Here is a 22,461-nt window from a genome sequence, read left to right on the forward strand (position 1 = left end):
CTAAAGCTGTTTGTCTTTGTCTGTTTGAGGTTACTGCAGCTCAGGGATGTTTTATTTTTGCACTGCTTTCAATCCAATGTGTTTGAACCTCCTTGCTCCAGTATTATAAATGAGGTTTATAAGATTGTTGTATTTCGGGCTCTCTTTAATTTGGAATAAAATGGAGGAATTTTTTTTTTAAAAAATCGATCATGGGACATGGATGTTGCTGGCTGGGGCAGCATTTATTGCTCATCCTTAATGTCCCCTGAAGGGACAGTTAAAAGTCAACCACATTGCTATGCATCTGGGGTCACTTATCTTGGCCAGACCAAGTAAGGATGACAGATTTCCTTCCCTAAAGAGGATTAATGAACCAGATAGATTTTTATAACGATCAACATGGTTTTGTGGTCTTCATTAGGCTTTTTCATTGAATTCACGTTTTGCCATCAGCACAAGCAGGATTTGAACCTAGAACCCCATAGCATTAGCCTGGATCTCTTGATTACAGTCCAGTGACAATACCACTCCGCCACTGCCTATCCAGGTCATGTGGCCTTCTCTGAATTCTGCTGATGAGCCTAGGTAGCTTTATTGTTAACAGAGGTTTACTAACCAGCTTGTTTTACTTTGTGTTATTCATCCATAGGAATGGACATCACTGACTTGGCCAACATTTATTACCTATCCCTAATTGCCCTTAAGCTGATGATAGTAAGCTGCCTTCCTGAGGTGTAGGTACATCATTGTGCTGTTAGGGAGGGGTTTCAGACTTTTGACCCAACGATAGTGACGGATTCTTCTAGGTGGTAGTGTTGTGGGTTTGAAAGTTGCTGTTTAAGGAGTGTTTCTGAGTTCATGCAGTGCATCTTGTAGATGGTGTGCATTGCTGCCACTGTGCGTTGGTGGTGGTAAATTTTTGTGGGTGGGAAAAAGCCACAAGCTTCTTGAGTGTTGTTGAAGCTGCACTTATCCAGACAAGCTGAGAGTGTTCCAGCATACTCTTGTCTTGAGCCTTTAAGGTGGTGAATAGGCTTTGAGGTTTTAGGAGGCATGTTGCTTTCGCAGGATCCCTAACTTCTGACGTTTTTTTTGTACTTATTTGGCTAGTCCAGTCCAGTCCACTTTCTGGTCACTGGTAACCCCCAGCTGTTGATGGTGAAAAATTCAGCCATGGCAGTGCCATTAAATGTCACGTGGTGATGGTTAAATCCTCTCTTGTTGGTGATGGTCATTGCCTGGCCAGTGTGTGGTGTGAATGTTACCATTGTGGATTGTCAGAAAAACCCACCTGCGACATTAATATCCATTTAGGGAAGGAAATCTGCTGTCCTTATCTGGTCTGGCCTAAATGTAACTCCAAAGCCACCGCAATGTGGTTGACTCTCAACTGCCCTCGGGCAACTTGGTATGGGCAATAAATGCTGGCCCAGCCAGAAACTCCCACTCCCCATGAATGAATTAAAAAGAGGATTTTTGACTGTGTTTTGGAGTATAAAATAGGTATTGCACTAGTATTTAATTAATGTTTTTAGTTTGTTACATTAAAAGTCTTAAAACATTTCAGTTATTCACTGGAATTTTGAATTTTCTTTTAGAAGTTGTCAGGGTCTGCAAGAGTCACAAGACAATGATAGGATCTGTAGTTTAAAACTGTGTGCAAACAAAATATAATATCTTCATCCTTGTAATTAAATTTGAGGAGCATGTTCTTTAATTTGCGGAGAATATAATAATGCATTAAACTTGAAACAAAATTTTAAAAATTAATTGTATATTTAGTATGTTAACAAATCTTTGTTAAATAATATAGCTGTTTGCCCCTGAATTTCAATTTTTTGGCTGATGTGACAACAATATATGGTCTTTGACAAAAGGTCATCTGGACTTGAAACGTCAGCTCTTTTCTCTCCTTACAGATGCTGCCAGACCTGCTGAGATTTTCCATCCACAGTAATTTGCTTTCATATAATATATGGTTGCTGGTTAATGAGTGGGACTAGAATTGCAATTTCGCAGGTCTTAACTAGCCAGTAGTCTTGGTTTTTGAAATTACATCAGTAATGCTCCCAACAACAAAAGTAATGTCTTTTAGCTTGTTAAACAGCTATACTTCTTGTATGTTTAAGAACTTAATTCCATTATGCACAACTTTATCTTCTGATTATACTATGAATGTCTATTGTTGATTCATATTGTACTTTAAAAAGTGTGCATTAATGCATAGTGTATATATAATATTTTTAAATTACTTCTCAAAAGAAGAGCTAAATGGCAGCTTCAAGTATCAGCTCTCATTAGACCTTCTTAATCCTTGTCCGCCTGTTAATAATCTGTCAAGGCTTTCAATTGCACAATTTTTAAAAGTTAAAATTAACACTATTTGAACTTTTTTCCTGTTAGGTGTTTCTAATTATACACTATAGGCCGTTGGTGAACTCTTTGGCTGATGTGATCTTGAATGGGGACCTTTCAATGTTCAGTCTGCATTCAGAGCAGGATGCTTTGAAGCATTCAGTAAGTACGTCTCTTTTTAGTTCAGTTGCAATCGATGTGACTTAGAGGGTAGCTGGATAAATGTCTCGTTTCCCGTAAATGGTTTAACTTGAGCTAGAAGCTGTTTTGTTCTTTGTAACCTCTAAGCTTTTCCCGTCTCTTTACTGAACTCTTAGTCTTCCATAGTTTTTATTTTGAACTGTCATATGATAATCCTTTTATTTAACTATACATCAGCTGCATTTTATTAATAATCCAATGGTTGACAAGCAGTGTTAGTGATGACTGAAGATGAAAGAAAACATTTTGTAGATTTGAAATGTTAGGAGTGTATATTGAGCAACAAATTCTGAGAACCAGATCAAAAACTTTGGCAGCACTTGAACTACTCCAGACATTTCAAAATGTTAGCAAATATAGCTGCAGCCAACAGAAGAGACTTCTTTCCTTGTGAGAGTCCAATGTAAATACACATATTTTCATATTTCATTTGCTAATTTGCACACCTTTTGTGCTATATAATTGTCATGCAAATTCTGTCTCCTTTGAGACATTTAAATGTGCGCAGCAAACTATTCTCTGGAAATAGCTCTCTTTAAATACACATACAATTACATTTGGTAGGTAAGGATATTGCAATTATCTTTATGAATATTGAACTGCAGTACAACATATAAATCCTGTCTCTAACTTGAGAATGGGATAAGTGATCCCTGAGAATAAAGTGCAACAAGTAGATTGTAGTGTTACTTTTCTGATCACTTCTGCTACTAGTTTTCCACAGTGCAGAATCTGGAATAGTTTAAAGTTTATTTATTAGTGTTACAAGTAGACTTACATTAACACTGCAATGAAGTTACTATGAAAATCCCCTAGTCACCACACTCCAGCGCCTGTTCGGGTATACTGAGGGAGAATTTAGCATGGCCAAATGCACCTAATTAGCATGTCGTTTGGACTGTGGGAGGAAACCTATGCAGACATGGGGAGAATGTGCAGAGTCTGCACAGTGACTCAAGCAAGGAATTGAACCCAGGTCCCTGGCGCTGTGAGGCAGCTGTGCCAACCAACCACTGTGCCATCGCACTGAATATGTTTGTTCTGTTAATTTGGAATTGGATGCAGTCTTGAGAGTTGTGAAATGTTACACTGGCGTTTGTATATTGTAATTAAATCTCTAGCCAAGTGCACCACGTTTTACATTTCTTAGTTTTAATCACTGTAAAGTTAAAAAACATTGTTTTTCAGATTAGCGTTGACTGCATGGTACAAAAAATGTCAAGAACATTTGGGTACCGATAACAGCTTAGAAAACATTGAGTTCCAGAAGCCCAATTAGAGATGTGTTAACCTAGTTTTTATTCGTAAGTTACAATCGAGGGAAAGCCATACAATTTACTAAAAGTGACATTTTATTTAAAGAGATCTTTTTAAATACATGTGGTGACGCAGAACAAATTGAAAATTTAAAACCTGAATAATCAGTATCTTCTAAAAATGCAAGCTGGGATTCTAGGTGAATGATTATTCAGGAGCAGCCTGAATGTATTTTCTTGTGACATCTAATTTCGATTGGGGTGAGAAACATTCACTTGCCAACCATCCTCTGTCATGTACCTACTCAGTTACAGAGACCTCAAAAAGCAATTTGTCCATTTGTAAGTTATGTCTAGTCTTTCTTGTATTATCTCTAATCTGTTAATGTTCTTCTTCTGTTTCCTTGCTGCTTCTGATCCTTTGTGCCTGTTGTAGCTTTTTCCTACTCCGCTGACTAACTCTCCATCTGTGCCAAAGGTTTGTACTATTCGCTTTTTTGGGGGGCTTTTTTTTTCCTCCTGTGGTTAAAGTTTCTGGTAGCTTTTGGCTAATGAAATGGCAAGTGACTTTTAAAACCAAACTGTTGCTTGATTCTGATTGTATATCTGTGGTTATTGGGTCACGTACTCCACGTCAACTTCAAGCGTTACTCGATGAGCAGGTTAGTTATAAAAAAAGCAGAGAGCTTTTTTTGCTTGCCCAGTTAGTCGAGCAATGCTTACATTTCATCAATGATGTAATTGAAGAAAGGGTATACAGCCTATCTGTCTTTAATATTAAAACAAAACGCTAGTTTGGAAAATTTTGCTGGAAGGAGGTTAACAATTTATAGATTAAGCCCTTGTAAATGTAATTAGGATGTTTTGACGCTTATTGGAAAATATCCGTCAGCAGGTATTTTGAGGAACTGAACCAGAATTGGTCCTTGCTTTGTGCTGAACTTGTGAAAGAAGCACTAGAATTGATTAGGATTCTTCTTTCCGATTTTGTTGCTGGAGGTGGACTTTAGACAATCAAATATTTTTGAGTTCACCTTATTAAGCCCCGAACTGTTGAAAGTCCTGCCAATACATCTGTTCAAGGCAAATTCATGATGACTGGCTAAAGCAGGGTAGTGATGTGTACGGTTTTTGTCCCCTTACTTGAGAAAGAATATACTGGCACTGAAGCGGGTGCAGAAGAGATTCACTAGGTTGGTTCCAGAGTTGAGAGGATTAGTTTATAAGCAGAGATTGAGCAGACTATACTCATTGGAATTTAGAAGGATGGGGTGGGATCTTATTGAAACGTATAAAATTATGAAGGGAATAGATAAGATAAGAGAAGCAGGGAGTTAGTGTCATAAAGTTTTACAGCATGGAAACAGGCCCTTCGACCTAACTTGTTCATGCCACTCTTTGTTTTTTTAAACCCCTAAACTAATCCCAATTGCCAGCATTTGGCCCATTTCCCTCTATACCCATCGTACCCATGAAACTATCTAAATGCTTTATAAAAGATAAAATTGTGCCCGCCTCTACTACTACCTCTGGCAGCTTGTTCCAGACTCTCTCCATCCTCTGTGTGAAAAAGTTGCTGCTCTGGACACTTCTGTATCTCTCTCCCCTCTCACCTTAAACCTATGCCCTGTATTTTTAGAATCCCCTATCTTTGGGAAAAGATATTGACTACCTACCTTGTCTATGCCCCTCACTACTTTGTAGACGTCTATAAGGTCACCCCTCAGCTTCCTACGCTCCAGAGAAAAAAGTCCCAGTCTATTCAGCCTCTCCTTATAACTCAATCCGTCAAGTCCCAGTAGCATCCTGGTAAATCTTTTCTGCGCTCTTTCTAGTTTAATAATATCCTTTTAGTAATAGGGTGACCAGAATTGCACACAGTAGTCCAAGAGTGGCCTTACCAATGTCTTGTACGAATTCAACAAGGCGTCACAATTCCTGTATTCAATGTTCTGACCGATGAAACCAAGTGTGCCAAATACCACCTTCACCATTCTGTCAACCTGTGACTCCACTTTCAAGGAGCTATGAACATGTACCCCGAACCCTCTATTATCAAATAAATCGGTTGGACTAAAACCTGGTGTTGTCAGACTTTTCAAATATTTTGGCCAGGGGACCCGCAATTTCCTCCCTAGCCTCCCACACAACATCTTGGGATATACTTCATCAGGTCCTGGGGATTTATCTACCTTGGTGCGCTTTAAGACTTCCAGCACCACCACCTCTGTAATAGGTACACTCGTCAAGACATCACTATTTATATCCCCAAGTTCCCCAACATCCATGCTTTGCTCAACAGTAAATACTGTTGAGAAATATTCTGTTAGGATCTCACCCATCTCTTGTGGATCTGCACATGGGTGACCTTGTTGATCCTTAAGAGGCCCTACTCTCTCCCTTGTTACATAAGAACATAATAAGAACATAAGAAATAGGAGCAGGAGTAGGCCATCCAGCCCTTCGAGCCTGCCCTGCCATTCAGTAAGATCATGGCTGATCTGTCGCTGCTCAGTTCCACTTTCCCGCCCTCTCCCCATAACCCTTAATCCCCTCTCCTATCAAAAACCCATCAACCCGCGTCTTAAAAATATTTAGCGAGGCAGCCTCCACCACTTCAACGGGCAGAGAATTCCAGAGATTCACCACCCTTTGAGTGAAGAAGTTCCTCCTCAACTCCGTTCTAAACTGCCCCCCTTTTATCTTGAGGCTGTGCCCCCTAGTCCTATTGTCTTTTTTGAGCGGGAAGAGTCTTTCCACCTCTATCCTATCCATCCCATTCATCATCTTATACATCTCAATGAGATCTCCTCTCATTCTTCTAAACTCTAACGAGTACAAGCCCAGTTTATTCAGCCTCTCCTCATAGCTCAACCCCCTCAACTCCGGTATCAGCCTAGTAAACCTCCTCTGCACTCCCTCCAAGGCCAAAATATCTTTGCGCAGGTGCGGCGCCCAAAAATGCACACAGTACTCCAGTTGCGGCCTCACCAATGCCCTATACAGCTGCAGCAAGACCTCCCTACTTTTATATTCAATAATAATATAATAATAATAATAATACTCTTTTGCCCTTTATGTATTTGTAGAAGCTCTTTGGATTCTCCTTTGCCTTATCTGCCAAAACAATTTTGTGTTCCCTTTTTACCCTCCTGATTTCTCTCTCAGCTCTACTCCTACATTCCTTATACTCTTCGAGATTCACTTGATCCCAGCTGCCTATGCATGTCATGTGCCTCTTTCTTCTTTTTGACCAGGGCCTCAAAATCATCCAGAGTTCCCAACTTCTGCCAGCCTTGCCCTTTGCTCTAAGAGGAATGTGTTTACCCTGAACCCTGCTTAACACACTTTTGAAAGCGTGCCACTTGCCAGACATCCCTTTGCTTTCCCGCAGACTCCTCCAATTAACTTTTGAAAGTTCTGCTTCATACCATCAAAACTGGCCTTGCCGCAATTTAGAATTTTAACTTTTGGTTGTTTCCACTGGCGGGTGTAACCCGAACTAGGGGGCATAGTCTCAAAATAAGTGGGAGCAGATTTAGGACCGAGTTGAGGAGGAACTTCTTCACCCAAAAGGTTGTGAATCTGTGGAATTCCCTGCTCAGTGAAGCAGTTGAGGCTAACTCGTTGAATGTTTTTAAGGCAAAGATAGATTTTTGAGCAGTAAAGGAATTAAGGGTTTAGGTGAGCGGGCTAGTAAGTGGAGCAGAGTCCACAAAAAGATCAATCATGATCTTATTGAATGGCAGAGTAGGCTCGAGGGACCAGATGGCCTACTCCTGCTCCTGGTTGGTGTTCTTAAGCAATATTTTGTTTTCTGAAACATTGTAAAACACGGATAAAGCATTGTAAAATATAGATAAAACACTTCAAAAAAAAGTCTTGATTACATTTGAATGCAATAAGCTACAAATTTGGTCCACCTTTCGTCTAGAAGTATCTAGCCATAGAATTTCTTTACACGAGGATTTAATGTATAACACACCAGGAACAGGAGAGGGCCCTTTAGCTCCTGAGCCTGTTTCACTGTTCAGTGAGATAATGGCTGATCTGTGACCAAATTCCAGATAACTGCATTTGTCCCAAATTCTGTGTACCTTTAGTTGGTCTCAGATTTAAAATTAACAGTTAACCTAGCATTATTTGTGGAAGAGCTCCAAACATCCTTCTGCCATTATTACTTTTCAACAGTAGCAAAAGAAAATGGGATTCTGTACAAGAGCAATGTGTGTTTGTACTAATGGATGCTTACTAACATTCCCTTGTAAAGCTACAGCAATGCAGTGAGAAACAGGCTCATTGACAATTTATTCTAAATAGGCCCTTCAGTGGTGTGTGGTGCAGTATTCAAGTTTGTTTTGTTTGTGGTATAGTGAAATAGCTTTGACAAAGGGTCATCTGGACTTGAAGTGTCAGCTCTTTTCTCTCCTCACAGATGCTGCCAGACCCACTGAGATTTTCCAGCATTTTCTCTTTTGGTTAGTGAAAGAGCAAAATGGTTGTTTGAAGTTCGTTCTCCAACAGCAGCTAAATTTTGTAACCTTTGTGAGTTCAGTTTGTGTCTTACCATGACTGTCTGCGCCTATTAATGTGGTTTCTGTACTCCCGTGACCAGTTAATCAAATAAGTTGGAAGGAAAAATACTGACATGCGATGATTTTTAGGGCATCTTGGAAATCTATCCTCAAATATTTCACAAAAATTCAGAGCACTGTGATCAACTTTTAAACTTTTTCCTACTAAAACCTATATGTTTTGTCCTATTTGTTTTGAGTAGATAATGCTATTTTCAGTGGAGATACTAAATGAATGTCATATGTAGAAAGGCCGAATGTCGCATTTGTGATTAAAATAAAATAACAAATATTAACTCAATGCCCACTGGCTGTAGAAGAGTTGTATGGACTCGAAACATTCCTCTCTCCACAGATGCTGCCAGACTTGCTAGGTTTTTCCAGCACTTTGTTTTCATTATATTAGTAAATATTTGGGTTGCTTGCAGTATCTGATTTAATTTTCAAGCTTGTTTATACAATTCAATCATTACATTTTGCTGTTTATAAAAAAAAATCATTGGGAAAAACTTCATCATGTTAGGAGATGTTCTGTTGTGTAACTTGCTATATCATTTTAATAATGTATTTGTGCATCTTCATATGCTGACTTGCTGAACAATGAGCCAACCTAGCAGTCATCAATGTTTAATGGTAGTGGGTGGCATGGTAGCACAGTGGTTAGCACTGCTGCTTCATAGCTCCAGGGACCTGGGTTCGATTCCCAGTTTGGGTCACTGTGTGGAGTTTGCACATTCTCCTCACGTCTGCGTGGGTTTCCTCCGGGTGCTCCGGTTTCCTCCCACAGTCCAAAGATGTGTGGGTTAGGTTGATTGGCCTTGCTAAAATTAGAACATAGAACGTTACAGCACAGCACAGTACAGGCCCTTTGGCCCTCGATGGTTCCACTGGTGGTCAGGAAGGCGAATGGGATGCTGGCCTTCATAGCGAGGGGGATTGAATATAAAGGTAGGGAGGTCTTGCTGCAGCTGTACAGGGCATTGGTGAGGCCGCAGCTGGAGTACTGTGTGCAGTTTTGGCCGCCATACTTACGCAAGGATATTTTGGCCTTGGAGGGAGTGCAGAGGAGGTTTACTAGGCTGATGCCGGAGTTGAGGGGGTTGAGCTATGAGGAGAGGCTGAATAAACTAGGCTTGTACTCGTTAGAGTTTAGAAGAATGAGGGGAGATCTCATTGAGACATATAAGATGATGAATGGGATGGATAGGATAGAGGTGGAGAGACTCTTCCCGCTCAGAAAGGACAGTAGGACAAGGGGGCACAGCCTCAAGATAAAGGGGGGGGGGGTGGTGGTTTAGAACAGAGTTGAGGAGGAACTTCTTCACTCAAAGGGTGGTGAATCTCTGGAATTCTCTGCCCGTTGAAGTGGTGGAGGCTACCTCGCTCAATATTTTTAAGATGCGGGTTGATGGGTTTTTGATAAGAGAGGGGATTAAGGGTTATGAGGAGAGGGCGGGAGTGTGGAACTGAGCCACGACAGATCAGCCATGATCTTCTTGAATGGCGGGGCAGGCTCGAAGGGCTAGATGGCCTACTCCTGCTCCTGTTTCTTATGTTCTTATGTTTATGTTGGTCGGTGCAACAATCTAATGACCCTCTAACCTAAACTATTCCAGTGTTATCCATATGCTTATCCACTGACCATTTGAACGCCCTTAAAATTGGCGAGTTCACAATTGCTGCAGGCAGGGCATTCCACACTCTTACTCTACCCTCTGAGTAAAGAACCTACCTCTGACGTTCGTCCTATAATTATCACCCCTCAATTTAAAGTAATGCCCCCTCGTGTTAGCCATCACCATCCGAGGAGAAAGGCTCTCACTGTCCACCCTATCTAATCCTCTGATCATCTTGTATGCCTCAATTAGGTCACCTCTTAACCTTCTTCTCTCTAACAAAAACAACCTCAAGTCCCTCAGCCTTTCCTCGTAAGACTTTCCCACCATATCAGGCAACATCCTGGTAAACCTCCTCTGCACCCTTTCCAGTGCTTCCACATCTTTCTTATAATGTGGTGACCAGAACTGTACGCAATACTCCAAGTGCAGTCGCACCAGAGTTTTGTACAGTTGCAACATGATCTCACGGCTCTGAAATTCAATCCCTCTACAAATAAAAGCTAACAGACCGTACATCTTCTTAACAACCTTATCAACCTGGGTGCCAACTTTCGGGGATCTACGCACATGTACACCAAGATCTATCTGCTCGTCAACACTACCAAGAGTCCTTCCATTAACCCTAAAATTGTCCCTTAGTGTCCTGAGATGAGTAGGCTAGAGGGGTAAGTGGGTAAATATATGGGGCGATGAGGGTAGGGCCTGGGTGGGATTGTGGTTGGTGTAGACTCGATGGGCTAAATGGCCTCTTTCTGCATTGTACGGTTTCTAAGATGCTGTGAATTTAATATTATTTATGAAGGATCGTGTAAGCTATGCTGGTGCTTTGGTAAATACAGTAAGTAGTCTCAACACCAGGTTAAAGTCCAACAGGCCCATCTTGGGTTCATGTAAGAACATAAGAACATAAGAAATAGGAGCAGGAGTAGGCTATCTAGCCCCTCGAGCCTGCCCGCCATTCAATAAGATCATGGCTGATCTGTCGTGTCTGTTTCACATTCCCACCCTCTCCCCATAACCCTTAATCCCCTTGCCTATCAAAAACCTATCAACCCGTGTCTTAAATATATTTAGCAAGGCAGCCTCCACCACTTCAACGGGCAGAGAATTCCAGAGATTCACTACCCTTTGAGTGAAGAAGTTCCTCCTCAACTCCGTTCTAAACCGCCCCCCCCCCTTTATCTTGAGGCTGTACCCTCTAGTCCTACTGTCCTTTCTGAGCGGGAAGAGTCTCTCCACCTCTATCCTATCCATCCCATTCATCATCTTATATGTCTCAATGAGATCTCCCCTCATTCTTCTAAACTGTAACGAGTACAAGCCTAGTTTATTCAGCCTCTCCTCATAGCTCAACCCCCTCAACTCCGGCATCAGCCTAGTAAACCTCCTCTGCACTCCCTCCAAGGCCAAAACATCCTTGCGTAAGTGCGGTGACCAAAACTGCACACAGTACTCCAGCTGCGGCCTCACCAGTGCCCTGTACAGTTGCAGCAAGACCTCCCTACTTTTATATTCAATCCCCCTCGCTGTGAAGGCCAGCATCCCATTCGCCTTCCTGACCACCTGCTGCACCTGCAGACTGGGTTTTTGTGACTCATGCACAAGGACCCCGAGGTCCCTCTGCACCGTCGCATGCTGCAGTTTTTCGCCATGTAAGTAATAGTCCTTCCTACCATTATTCCTACCAAAGTGGACAACTTCACACTTGCTATATGTCATGCTATCTGTAACCCCCCAGAACTTGCCTAGGCTTGCAAAATCTCACTAACTGTTCTGGCTGAAGACAAAGCACATCTCTTTAACCTGTGCTTAACCCTCTCTCCACTCACATTGTCTGTACCGTTAAGACTTGATTACCTGTAAAGACTCGCATTTCAACCATTATTTTGTAAATTGAGTTTGTTTCTTTATATGCCCTGTTTGTGAACAGAACTCCCACCTACCTGATGAAGGAGCAGCACTCAATGCTAGTGGTTTGTGCTACCAAATAAACCTGTTGGACTTTAACCTGGTGTTGTGATACTTTTTAATGTGTTTACCCCAGTCCAACGCCAGCATCTGCACATCATGGCTTTGGTAAATAGCCAAAGTAGTGCTGTTAGATTACATTGCGCCATTGAAGGAGCAGTTTGACATGTTGCACATTGTTCAGTGCCTTTTCAATTGACTTGTTATTTGCATACTGAACAGTGATTACTATCAAGGTGCTTAGTTTCTGTGTAAAGCAAACATTTCTGATTATTTTCCCCTTGCCCCATTTCCTGTTGTAAGTTGTGTACTAAGCTTGACAAATATTGCGAAAGGTGAAGAAAAAGAGGAGCATTGATTGGATTGGAAAAAAATGATTCAGTTTAGATTGGATTGTCGTTAAACTAGTGATGATGTGACTTGAGAGGAAACTGGTTATTTCATTTTAGCTTCACTCGATGTGTAATACTGTGCATGGAGAGCTACAAGCTCAGTCCAGCCTGCAGAATATTTGCATTATTGGGTTACTAACATTTCAATAGTGCCGTACAAAAAAAAACCCATGTTTATTAAAAATAGCAGGCCCCTGGTTTTGCTAAGTGGCATAAGTCAGAAGGAAAGATATCTCTTTTCTCACCTGCACATTTAATTGCGTTCAAAGTATCATGAGGCTTTCCGGCTTGTTCAATTGATTAATGGATGAGAGGGGTAGGAAGAAAGTGGAAAAAGGGATAATTGATGAACTTTTAACGTTGAAAAGTTTAAAAACATCAATTGTGACTTGTTTAGCCTGTAACTTAATGCGGTATTCGTGTACAATCAAGATCTCAGAATTGCGAAAGGGTGAAGGGTCGTTACTTACAGTCTTCTACTGAAAAAAGCAAATCCCATCCAGCAGGAGGACTGTGGATGTGACTATGTCCTATTAACACCACTGAACTATGTAGCCAAGTTTTATGGATTTCCATAGAGGCACAGAAATAGGCTATTCAGCCCAGTATTTATGCCTCACGTGACTCTCCCCCCACCTACCTTCATCAGGTATATCGGCCTTCCTTTCTTTCCTATCTACTTATCGAGCTTCTCTTAAAGGGATTTTGATATTCACCTCAACTGTGCATCCATGCGGTAGCAAACTCTAAATTCTAATCACTGTCTAGTTTAATCAGCCCGGTTTTTTGCCTTTGCTAAGTGTGTATATTAAATCTGATCAGCACTCCGGCCCAGTTCCTTAATTTTTTCCATGACCCCTAGGAAAGTTCAGAGTTGGTGGTGGGAAAAGAAAAACACTTTTCAGCCAGCGCATCACCAGTAACACTAGTCAATTCATAGAATCCATCTTCCGTCGGGAAAAAGGTACAAAAGCCTGAGGTCAAGTACCAACTGATTCAAAGACAGCTTCTCCCCTGCTGCCGTCAGACTTTTGAATGGACCTACCTTGCACCAAGTTGATCTTCCCCTACACCCTAGCTATGACTAATGCTACATTCTGCACTCTTTTTTCCTTCTCTATAAACGGTATGCTTTGTCTATAGCCTGCAAGAAACAATGCTTTTCACCGTATGTTATACAATAATATATTGAAGAATCCCGACAGTGCAGAAGGAGGCCATTTGATCCATTGAGCCTGCACTGACCCATTTTTTTTTTTAATCCTACCCAAGCCCCAGGCCCCTTCCTCACAAATCTTCTTCACATCTTTGGACACTAAGGGGCAAATTTAGCATGGCCAATCCACCTAATCTACACATCTTTGGACTGTGGGGGAAAACTGGAGCACCCGGAAGAAACCCACGCAGGCAAAGGGAGAAAGACCAGAATAAAACCTACGTCCCTGGCACTGTGAGGCAGCAGTGCTAACCACTGTGCCACCGTGCCGTGCGCACAATTAACAAAATCTCCTAGAAAATGATGAACTTTTTTAAAAAAAAGGGAGTGAGCTGTGTAAAAACAAGTTTGTTTACAGAAGCTGTGGAATCATTTCCAGCTGTGTGCCTTCACATGTGGTGAGCTGCATCGTCAAGGTCCTCAAACTCCGGGCATGAGAGAGAACCTGCATTTGGAAAAGCAACTGCTCAAAAAAAAAATAGTGACTGAGATTAAGCAGAATGAAAACTGAAGTCTTCTGGGTTGGTTTTAAAACAGATTGATGCAAAAAAAAACCATTTTTTTTCTGAAAGCAACTGTCCAACCAAGGCAAAAAAGGACAAAGTAAATTGGGAGAGAAAAGAAATTTCGAGGGCAGGAAAAGTTAAACAAAGTGTTACAACTTAAGAACTGGGTAACTGCTATGTTGAAGGAAGATGGCAGTATGGAACCATTTGATGAGAATGTGAAATCATGGCGTACCTATGAAGAGAATTTCAATATTACCTTGCTGCAGACAGGATCACGGATGGAATTCAAGTCAGAAATTTCCTGAGTGTAATAGGGCAAAAGACCTTCACTCAGTTACAAAGTATTACCAATCCTCCCAAGGCTGGTTTTTAAAAAAATCTTAACGAAGAATTGACTTGAGACCCTTTTTTAAAAAAAAACACTTTTAGGCCAAACCTTTAATCATTGCAGAGAGATGCAGATTTCATCAGAGGAGCCAAGAAGAGAGTGAAAATATTCCACAGTTTGTAGCCGTACTATGAAAATTAGCAAAGAGTTGAGAGTTTGGACTGACCTTGGGGACATACTGCTAGACAGACTTATCTGTGGATTGAGAAATGAGGCAATTCAGAGACAATTGCTAACAGAACACTCAACACTGCAACGTCAGGTCCTTGAACTCAACTTAGTTTATTTGAGTCAGTTACACTTACTTTAACTCTGCAGTGAAGTTGCTTTGAAAATCCCCACATTTCAGTGCTTGTTCAGGCTCAGAGGGAGAATTTAGCATAGCCAATGCAGCTAACCAGCATGTCTTTTAGACTGTGGGAGGAAACAAGCACCTGGAGAAAACCCACACAGACACTGGAAGAACATGCGAACTCTGCACAGTGACCTGAGCCAGGAAACAAACTGTAACACTACATTCTGCACTCTTTCGTGTCCTTCTCTATAAATGGTATGCTTTGTGTAGTGTGCAAAAAAACAATAATTTTCACTGTATGCAAATCAAATTGAACCTGGCTCTCTGGCTTAGTGAGGTAGCAGTGCTAACTGCTGTGCTGCCCAACTTGCTGTTGAGATCCGTGTCTGCAGGGTTGGCTGCTAAAGAAACTTCCTAAATCGGAGATGGTGCCAAAATATACAAAATAAATGCTAAGAAAAGAAGATAGGTGGAATATTCTGGCTGCACACACCCCGAACTGGAAACTCTGCCTGAAGCCCACGGGCCATTCCCTAGTCTGCCTTCGCTGGCCACAATTCTCGTGGCAGGTGGAATGGGAAAATTCATCCCAATGTCTCAACATGCCAGCATGCCGTAGGTGTGCCAGGTGGAGCATCCTCCACAGGAATGTGGGTGTTGAGGAAAAAAAAGTATCATAATTGTAGTAAGAAAGATCACATAACAAAGGCATGCTGGACCAGACAGAATTCTGAAACCTCCAAGATAGGTAAATACAAGAAGGCACCCAAATCTGCCAAAAAAAAGTCACCAGAGTGACCAAAGAAAAGAAAAGTCCCAAGAATACATGATATTTCGGGAGATGGAGAACCCAAGCTCCATGTATTTTCAGTGCAAGGTGATGCACAGAGATTTTGGGTCTATCCGAAACTAAGTGGGAAAGAAATTAAAATGAAAATAGATATGGGAGCCACTGTGTCTCTTATCTCTGAAAATTTATATCATCAGATGGTCAAGAATGTATTATTAAAGCCTAATATAAACCTGAGAACTTGCAGTGAAGCGATGGCTCCAGTGAAAGGTTTCATCATGGTGCAAGTTGAAGCGAATAGTCAAACTGCAAAATTGCCATTATGTATAGTGAAAAGAAATTTTCTCGCAGTTTTCAGAAGAGCGTGGTTGAACAAAATCAAGCAATTAATCAATAGGTTGATGGAAAGAGCGCATTACCGAAAATGTTAGAAAAATATAGAAGATCTGAGCAACAATGTGAATGCTGATGTTCTATCACGTCTGCCAATTTGGGACAAAGCTGAATCACGGGACAACCATGTGAATATCGTGTACTGTTCCCAGGTTGATGGACTAATACAAGCTCAAATGGGGAATGTTACAGACATGACCTTCAAAAGAATACCACTGGGTAAATTGAAGAGGAATCCGAAATTTAAGCCATGCCAATCAAAGGAACTTGAGTTAATGGTGCAAAACGGAGTACTTCTAGGGGGGACTAGAATGATCATTCCTCCATGCTTGCGGAGTCATACACTGAAGGACGTCCAGGAGTCGTATGTATGAAATAGCTCACAGGAGCGAGTTCTGGTGACCAGGGCTAGACTCTGATTTGAAGAAAGAGTAGGACAGTATCAGTTCTGTGTTAAGATGCTCCATATTCCATCTCTCAACCACTTCACCTGTAGGATTCACCAAGACAATCTTGGCAAAGAGTACCTATTGATTTTGCAGGACCAGTTGGAGGATATATATTTCTCGTCCTAATGTACACACATTCCAAATGGCCCAAAATAATGATGATGACTACTGAAAAGACTAGATAAAGTATTTGCACAGTTTAGCAAACTGGAGCAATTAGCTAGCAATAACGAAACTCGACTCGCATCAAGGGAATTTGAGAAACTACCTCAGAAACCATGACATACAGCAATCAGAACTGCACCTAATCATCCTTCCATCAATGGATTGGTGGAGAGGTTAGTGCAGTCATTGAAGAATGTCATTTAAACAGTCAAAGGATGAAGCACCGTTGCCCAAAAGTTGACCACTTTTTCATATCCTACAACAACACCAACCTTGCGAGAATCCAGGTGGCAATATTGGTTTTGGTGAGAACCAAATTTGATTTGCTCTCGATGTCTGACACTTCTACCATACTAGAGTGACGACATCAAAAACAAGTTACTTGCCATGAACATGTGTTGAAACCAAGACGTTTTGATCAAGGAGAAGTAGTTTTAACAATAAACTGCTCTTCAAAGTGAGAAATGGGTATTTGCCAGAATACTCAGATGGGGCCTAATTCTTATATGGTGCAAATTGATGACAAGAGTTTGGAGGAGACACACAAATCAAATAAAAGACTCCTGACTAGTTCTGCCTAGGCAGAATCCATGTCCACCCTAAAAGACTCATTGCGCATGAAACTGTGTATAATACTTGTTCATAGTGAGTAAGGTTGTTGTCATGCTACTGGAGTAAAGAGGGAGTGATGTTTTGTATTGTGCTACTGGAGTAAAGAGGGAGTGGAGCTACGTGTTGTACTATGGGAATAAAGGGGAAGGGATGCTATGTATTGTACTACTGGAGTAAAGGGGAAGGGGCATTATGTATTGTAAACTGATGCATCTGTGAGTAGTGTGTCACATGATTACGTGGTGACATCAGAGGCATTTGGGAGATGTTCCCCCTCTTCCATCCCGGACTGTGAATAAGCACCACCTACCTATTAACCATTAACTGGTTAAGTGATTCACCACGTGGCAATCTTTTCATCCTTTTATCTTTGCTGTACAAGTGATCACATTAATATATAACAAATTCCTTATCTGAGCTCCTGCTGTTCCCCTCGCTTTTATCCTTCCAAGAAATGTTTCATCTGCAGTTAGTTTCATTATTCGCATCCACTTATCAGTTTTTTATGAGCAAAAGCTCTTGTTTTGTTAATGAGCTCTTTATAATATTTAATCAGCCCACTTGTTGTTTATTTCTTATCAGGGTAGTTAATGATTTCTAATTAAGCTATTGTGTTCATACATACTAATTAACTTTTTCTCCCAGCAAGCACCCTAAATGAACAAGATTGAACGAAAAGCCTAACAAAGCTTTGTAGTATGGTTATCTATTGGTGCATTAATGCAACAATGGCCTCTTTACAGGCTAACTAGAATTACATAACAATCATTCCACTAGCTTTAGCTTCCAGTGAAACAAAACGCAAAATTAAAAGTTCTTTAGATATAGGAGCAGAATTAGGCCATTTGGCCCATTGAGTCTGCTCTGCCATTCAATCCTAGCTGATATGCATCTCATTCCCCATTTCCCTGCCTTCTCCCCATAACCTTTCAACCTATTACCAATTAAAAATCTGTCTAAGCCCTCAAATTTACTCACTGTTCCAGCATCCACTGCATTTTGACAGATTCACGATCCTTTGGGAGAAGTAGTTTCTCCTCAACTCTATTTTAAATTTGCTACTCTTATCCTAAGACTATGACCTCTCGTCCTAGAATGCCCCACAACTGGAAGCGTCCGCTTCACGTTGACTTTATCCATACCTTTTATCATTTTGTATACCTCAATTTGATCTCCCCTCACTCTCCTAAATTCCAGAGAGTATCGGCCTATTCAATCTCTCTTCACATCACAAACCCCTCATCTTTGGAATCAATCTAGTGAACCTCTTCTGAACTGCCTCCAATGCCATTATATCTTTCCTCAAATAAAGGGACCAAAACTGTGCATAATATTCCAGTAGCGGCCTCACCAATGTCTTGTATAGTTACAATACTTCCTTGCCTTTATATTCTATTCATTTAGCTATAAATGTCAACATTCTATTTGCTTTTTTATTATGTGCTGTACCCTCACGCTAGTTTTCTGTGATTCATGAATGAGGACACCCAGATCCTTCTGCACCAGAGTACCCCGAAATCTATCCCAATCTAGATAATAATTCACCTTCCCATTTTTCCAACTGAAATGCATGACCTCACATTTATCCACATTAAACTCCATCTGCCATATTTTGACCCACTCCCCTGACCTATCTATATGCATTTGTAAGGTTCTTATTTCCTCATTGCAACTTACTGGCTTGTAAATTTAGCTATAGAGCCTTCTACCCCGTTTCCGAGTTGTTAATAGATCGTAAATAGCTGGGGCCCAAGGACCAAACCCTGGTAGCCCACCAGGTATTTCTTGCCATCCAGAAAAAAAAGTTACCATTTCTCTCTGTCTTCTGTCCGTCAGCCAGTCACCTATCCAAGCTAATAAATTACTACCAATCCCACTTTAACTTTAAGTTTATATCTTCATCACAAGTAAGGCTTACATTATGCTGCACAAAGTCAGTGAAATTCCCCTAGTTGCCATACTCCGGCACCTATTTGGATTAATGAACCTAACTAGCACATCTTTCGGACTGTGGAAGGAAATTGCAGCACCTGAAGGAAATCCACACAGACACAGGGAGAAAGTGCAGACTCCACACAGATAGTGACACAAGCCATGAATCAAACCCAGGTCCCTGGCGCTGTGAGGCAGCAGTGCTAACCGGTGTGCCACTGTGCCGTCCCCTAACCTTGTGAATTAACCTTTTGTGTGGCACATTGTCGAACGCCTTCTGGAAATCCAAATATACTACGTCTACAGGATCCCCGTTATCTACTTGTTACATCCTTGAAGAACTCTAGTCAAACATGATTTGCCCTTGGCATCTATATGATGAGCACAGGGAAGAAAAGCACGAACAAAATTGCTATTAAATTTACTGGTATCTTGTGTTCATTTTTAAGTATTGATTCACACTTGTGAAGGTGTACATTGTCTATTGTAATCTTTTATTTTAATTTCCTATTTTCACCTAAACCATTTGCCATATCCTGTTAATTAAAAAAAACCTAGATCGTGTATGACACTTGGGTCCTCTTTATCATTCAATTGACACATTTTCCATAAAACCCAAATAATTTAGTATTTCTCCCAGTGCACAAATACAGATAGATTCCATGAAATAAACTAACAACGTGCCAGCAGTTTCAATCTCTTGTTTTGGCTATGCACTTTTTTTCTAAAGCACCAGTGGATGCTAGGCTGCTGTGATATAATTCTGTGAATTTTAATTGAAGTATAACTGAAGAATTATTTTAAACTGCAGCAGTATTTAATTTTGTTTTTGAATGTTATAGGAGAATAGAATAACGGGTATGCTCAGTAAATGCTCAACATTGAGTCAAAAATTATTTCAGTGCAGAACCTAATGTCGAGTTGTTTTGCACCAAAGCCCTCATATATTTGTTCAATTCAATTTAAGACAAGCTGACAGCGATGTTGTTGAAGTCTGTACACCAGCTGCAAGTGAAAACAGAAAAATCTTATCTGCAAGTTTATCAACCAAGCATTGCACTTGCACTATCCTTTCAAGGTGAAACACCCGGCTTGTATTTTCTGCCAACCCCTGACGTGATTGAAGCATCAATCTTTACTTGTAAGTGATTCGGACAAGTTTAATTGCATGCCACAACGCAAAGCAAAGTCATAGACATGCACTCTGATTCTGCATGCCGGGAGTTACAGGTAACAATGAACTATTTAAGAACATAAGATATAGAAGCAGAAGTAGGCCATGCTGCCCTTCGAGCTTATTCTGCCTTCTCGAGAAGAATATGGCTGATCTGATGTTGGCCTCACTTCACTCTCCCACATGTCCCTCATAGTCTCTACAGTAAAGACTCTGTCGAGCTCAACATTGAATACATTGAAAGACTCTGCCTCCACAGCTCAATCGGAAAGAGAATTCCAAAAATTCATAACTCTGAAGAAGTTCTTCTCCGTTTCCATCTTATTGGGTGACCCCTTATTCTGAAACTGTGCCCCTTAGTTCTAGATCCCCTCATGAAGGAAAATAACCTCTCCAGCTCTGCTCTGTCGATTCCCTTCAGAATCTTTGTATGTTTTTCTGAACTGCACTGAATATGATTCAATTTTCTTAACCTTTTCTCAAAAGATAAACCCTTAATTCCAGGAATCAAACGAGTGAAACTTTTCTGAACTGCCTCCAATGCAAGTATATCCCTTTAAGTAAGGACATCAAAACTGCATGCTGTTGTAATGTCCTGTATAGTTGTAGCAAATGTTCCTACTTTTATACTTCCATCCTATTACAATAAAAGCCAACTTGTACCTGCTGTATCTGCATGCTAATTTTTTTCTGATTTGCATACAAGGACACTTGAAGCTCTGTGTATCACATTGTTCTGTAGCCTCTCCATCTAAGTAATATGTTGCTTTTCTGCTTTTCCCATCAGAATGGATAGTTTTATAATTTATATATTATGTTTCACCTGTCGATTTGTTGCCCAAAACTATATCCCTTTGCAGACTCTGTCCTCCTCCCAGCTTGCTTTTCAACCTATCTGTATTGTTTAGCAAATTTGGTTGCAGTACAGTCTGTCCCTTCAGCCAAGTTATTATTATAGGTAAATAATTGAGGCCCTTGTATCTCTTTGGCACCTTGGTCAACCTGAAAATAACCCACTTGTGACTGTTTTTTATTAGGTAACAATCCCCTATCCATGTTCATACATGACCCCCATGTGGCACTTTTGAAAGCCTTGTGGAAATCCAGGTGGGAGGTGATGGAGCGGGGGTTCAGGGGGTGGTGGATCCTCAGCTGCAGGATGGATGGGGATGTGGTAAAAGCTGCACATTATTTATTTTTGGGAAGGTTCGCTGCAACTTGTTGTACTCAGGAACTTAACAGGCTAGTGCTGAACTTTTCCCCAATCAGAGACTGTGGTGAGGTAACAACTTCTGCCAGTATGACACCCACCCAAGTTTGATGATCATAACTTGCAGGGAAGGGAGGATGAGGGGTTCAGCAGTGAAAGCTGCCAGCGCACCCACCCCTTCCTGATGATGGATCCCTCAATCAGGCACTTTGGGGGAACATTGATGTGTGAATGGGACTTTGTGTGAGTAAGGCCACAAGCAGCAGAGATTTAGGTGATCTCAAGTTTACAGAATGTAGAATATAGGAGGCCAGACAGGAGTGAATTGAAATTGTCAAGTGTGAATGTGGTTTCAGCTGCAGATGAGCTGAAATGCTGTCAGGTGATGTTGCAGTGATGGAAGTAGGTGACCTTAGTGAGGGTGTGAAAATGTGAGTCAAAAGCTCATCTCAAGACCAAATAGTGACATCAGACTTGTGAACTGTTTGGTTCCGCCTCAGATATTTGCCAGAGTGAAGGATGGAGGTGGTGGCTTTGAAATGGATTTTGGAGCGGGGATCGAAGTGTGTGGCTTTGGTCTTCCCAATATTTGCATACAGGAAATTTCTGCTTATCTGGTACTGGATATCAGATAAGCAGTCTAACACACCAGACAGTGGAGGAAGTGGTGAGCTCGCGCTGGATTTGTCAGCGCACATGTGGGAACTGATGTTGTGTTTTTGGATGCTGTTGCACAGGGACAGCATGTCGTTAAGCTGAAGATCAAGGCTTACCTCAGTTTCTTGCACTACAAGTTTGCATTATGGCCTGTGACCTTTTCACATGGCTTATCTGTTTAAAAAATCTGAGTATGAAAATAAGCATGCTGGAAACCATGCTCTTTGTATAACCGAGCTCCAATATTCCTCAAGCTAGTAATGTTACAGCATTATCCAGTGGTGAAGCAATTCATGAGTTTGGTTCATGCAGTAATCCAATGCT

General features: G+C 41.1%; 1 protein-coding gene across 1 annotated transcript in view; it reads left to right on the forward strand.

Annotated features, from left to right (window-relative positions):
• The window catches only part of clec16a (C-type lectin domain containing 16A), a 246,720-nt gene that overhangs the window by 45,781 nt on the left and 178,478 nt on the right, over positions 1–22,461 (forward strand). The window contains exon 10 of the mRNA XM_080206958.1: positions 2,386–2,499. Within this exon, the coding sequence (XP_080063084.1) occupies positions 2,386–2,499 (114 nt within the window). The remainder of the gene's footprint in view (positions 1–2,385; positions 2,500–22,461) is intronic.

Source organism: Carcharhinus amblyrhynchos, chromosome 18 (genome assembly GCF_965287045.1).
Source record: "Carcharhinus amblyrhynchos chromosome 18, sCarAmb.v2.hapA, whole genome shotgun sequence".
NCBI lineage: Eukaryota > Metazoa > Chordata > Chondrichthyes > Carcharhiniformes > Carcharhinidae > Carcharhinus > Carcharhinus amblyrhynchos.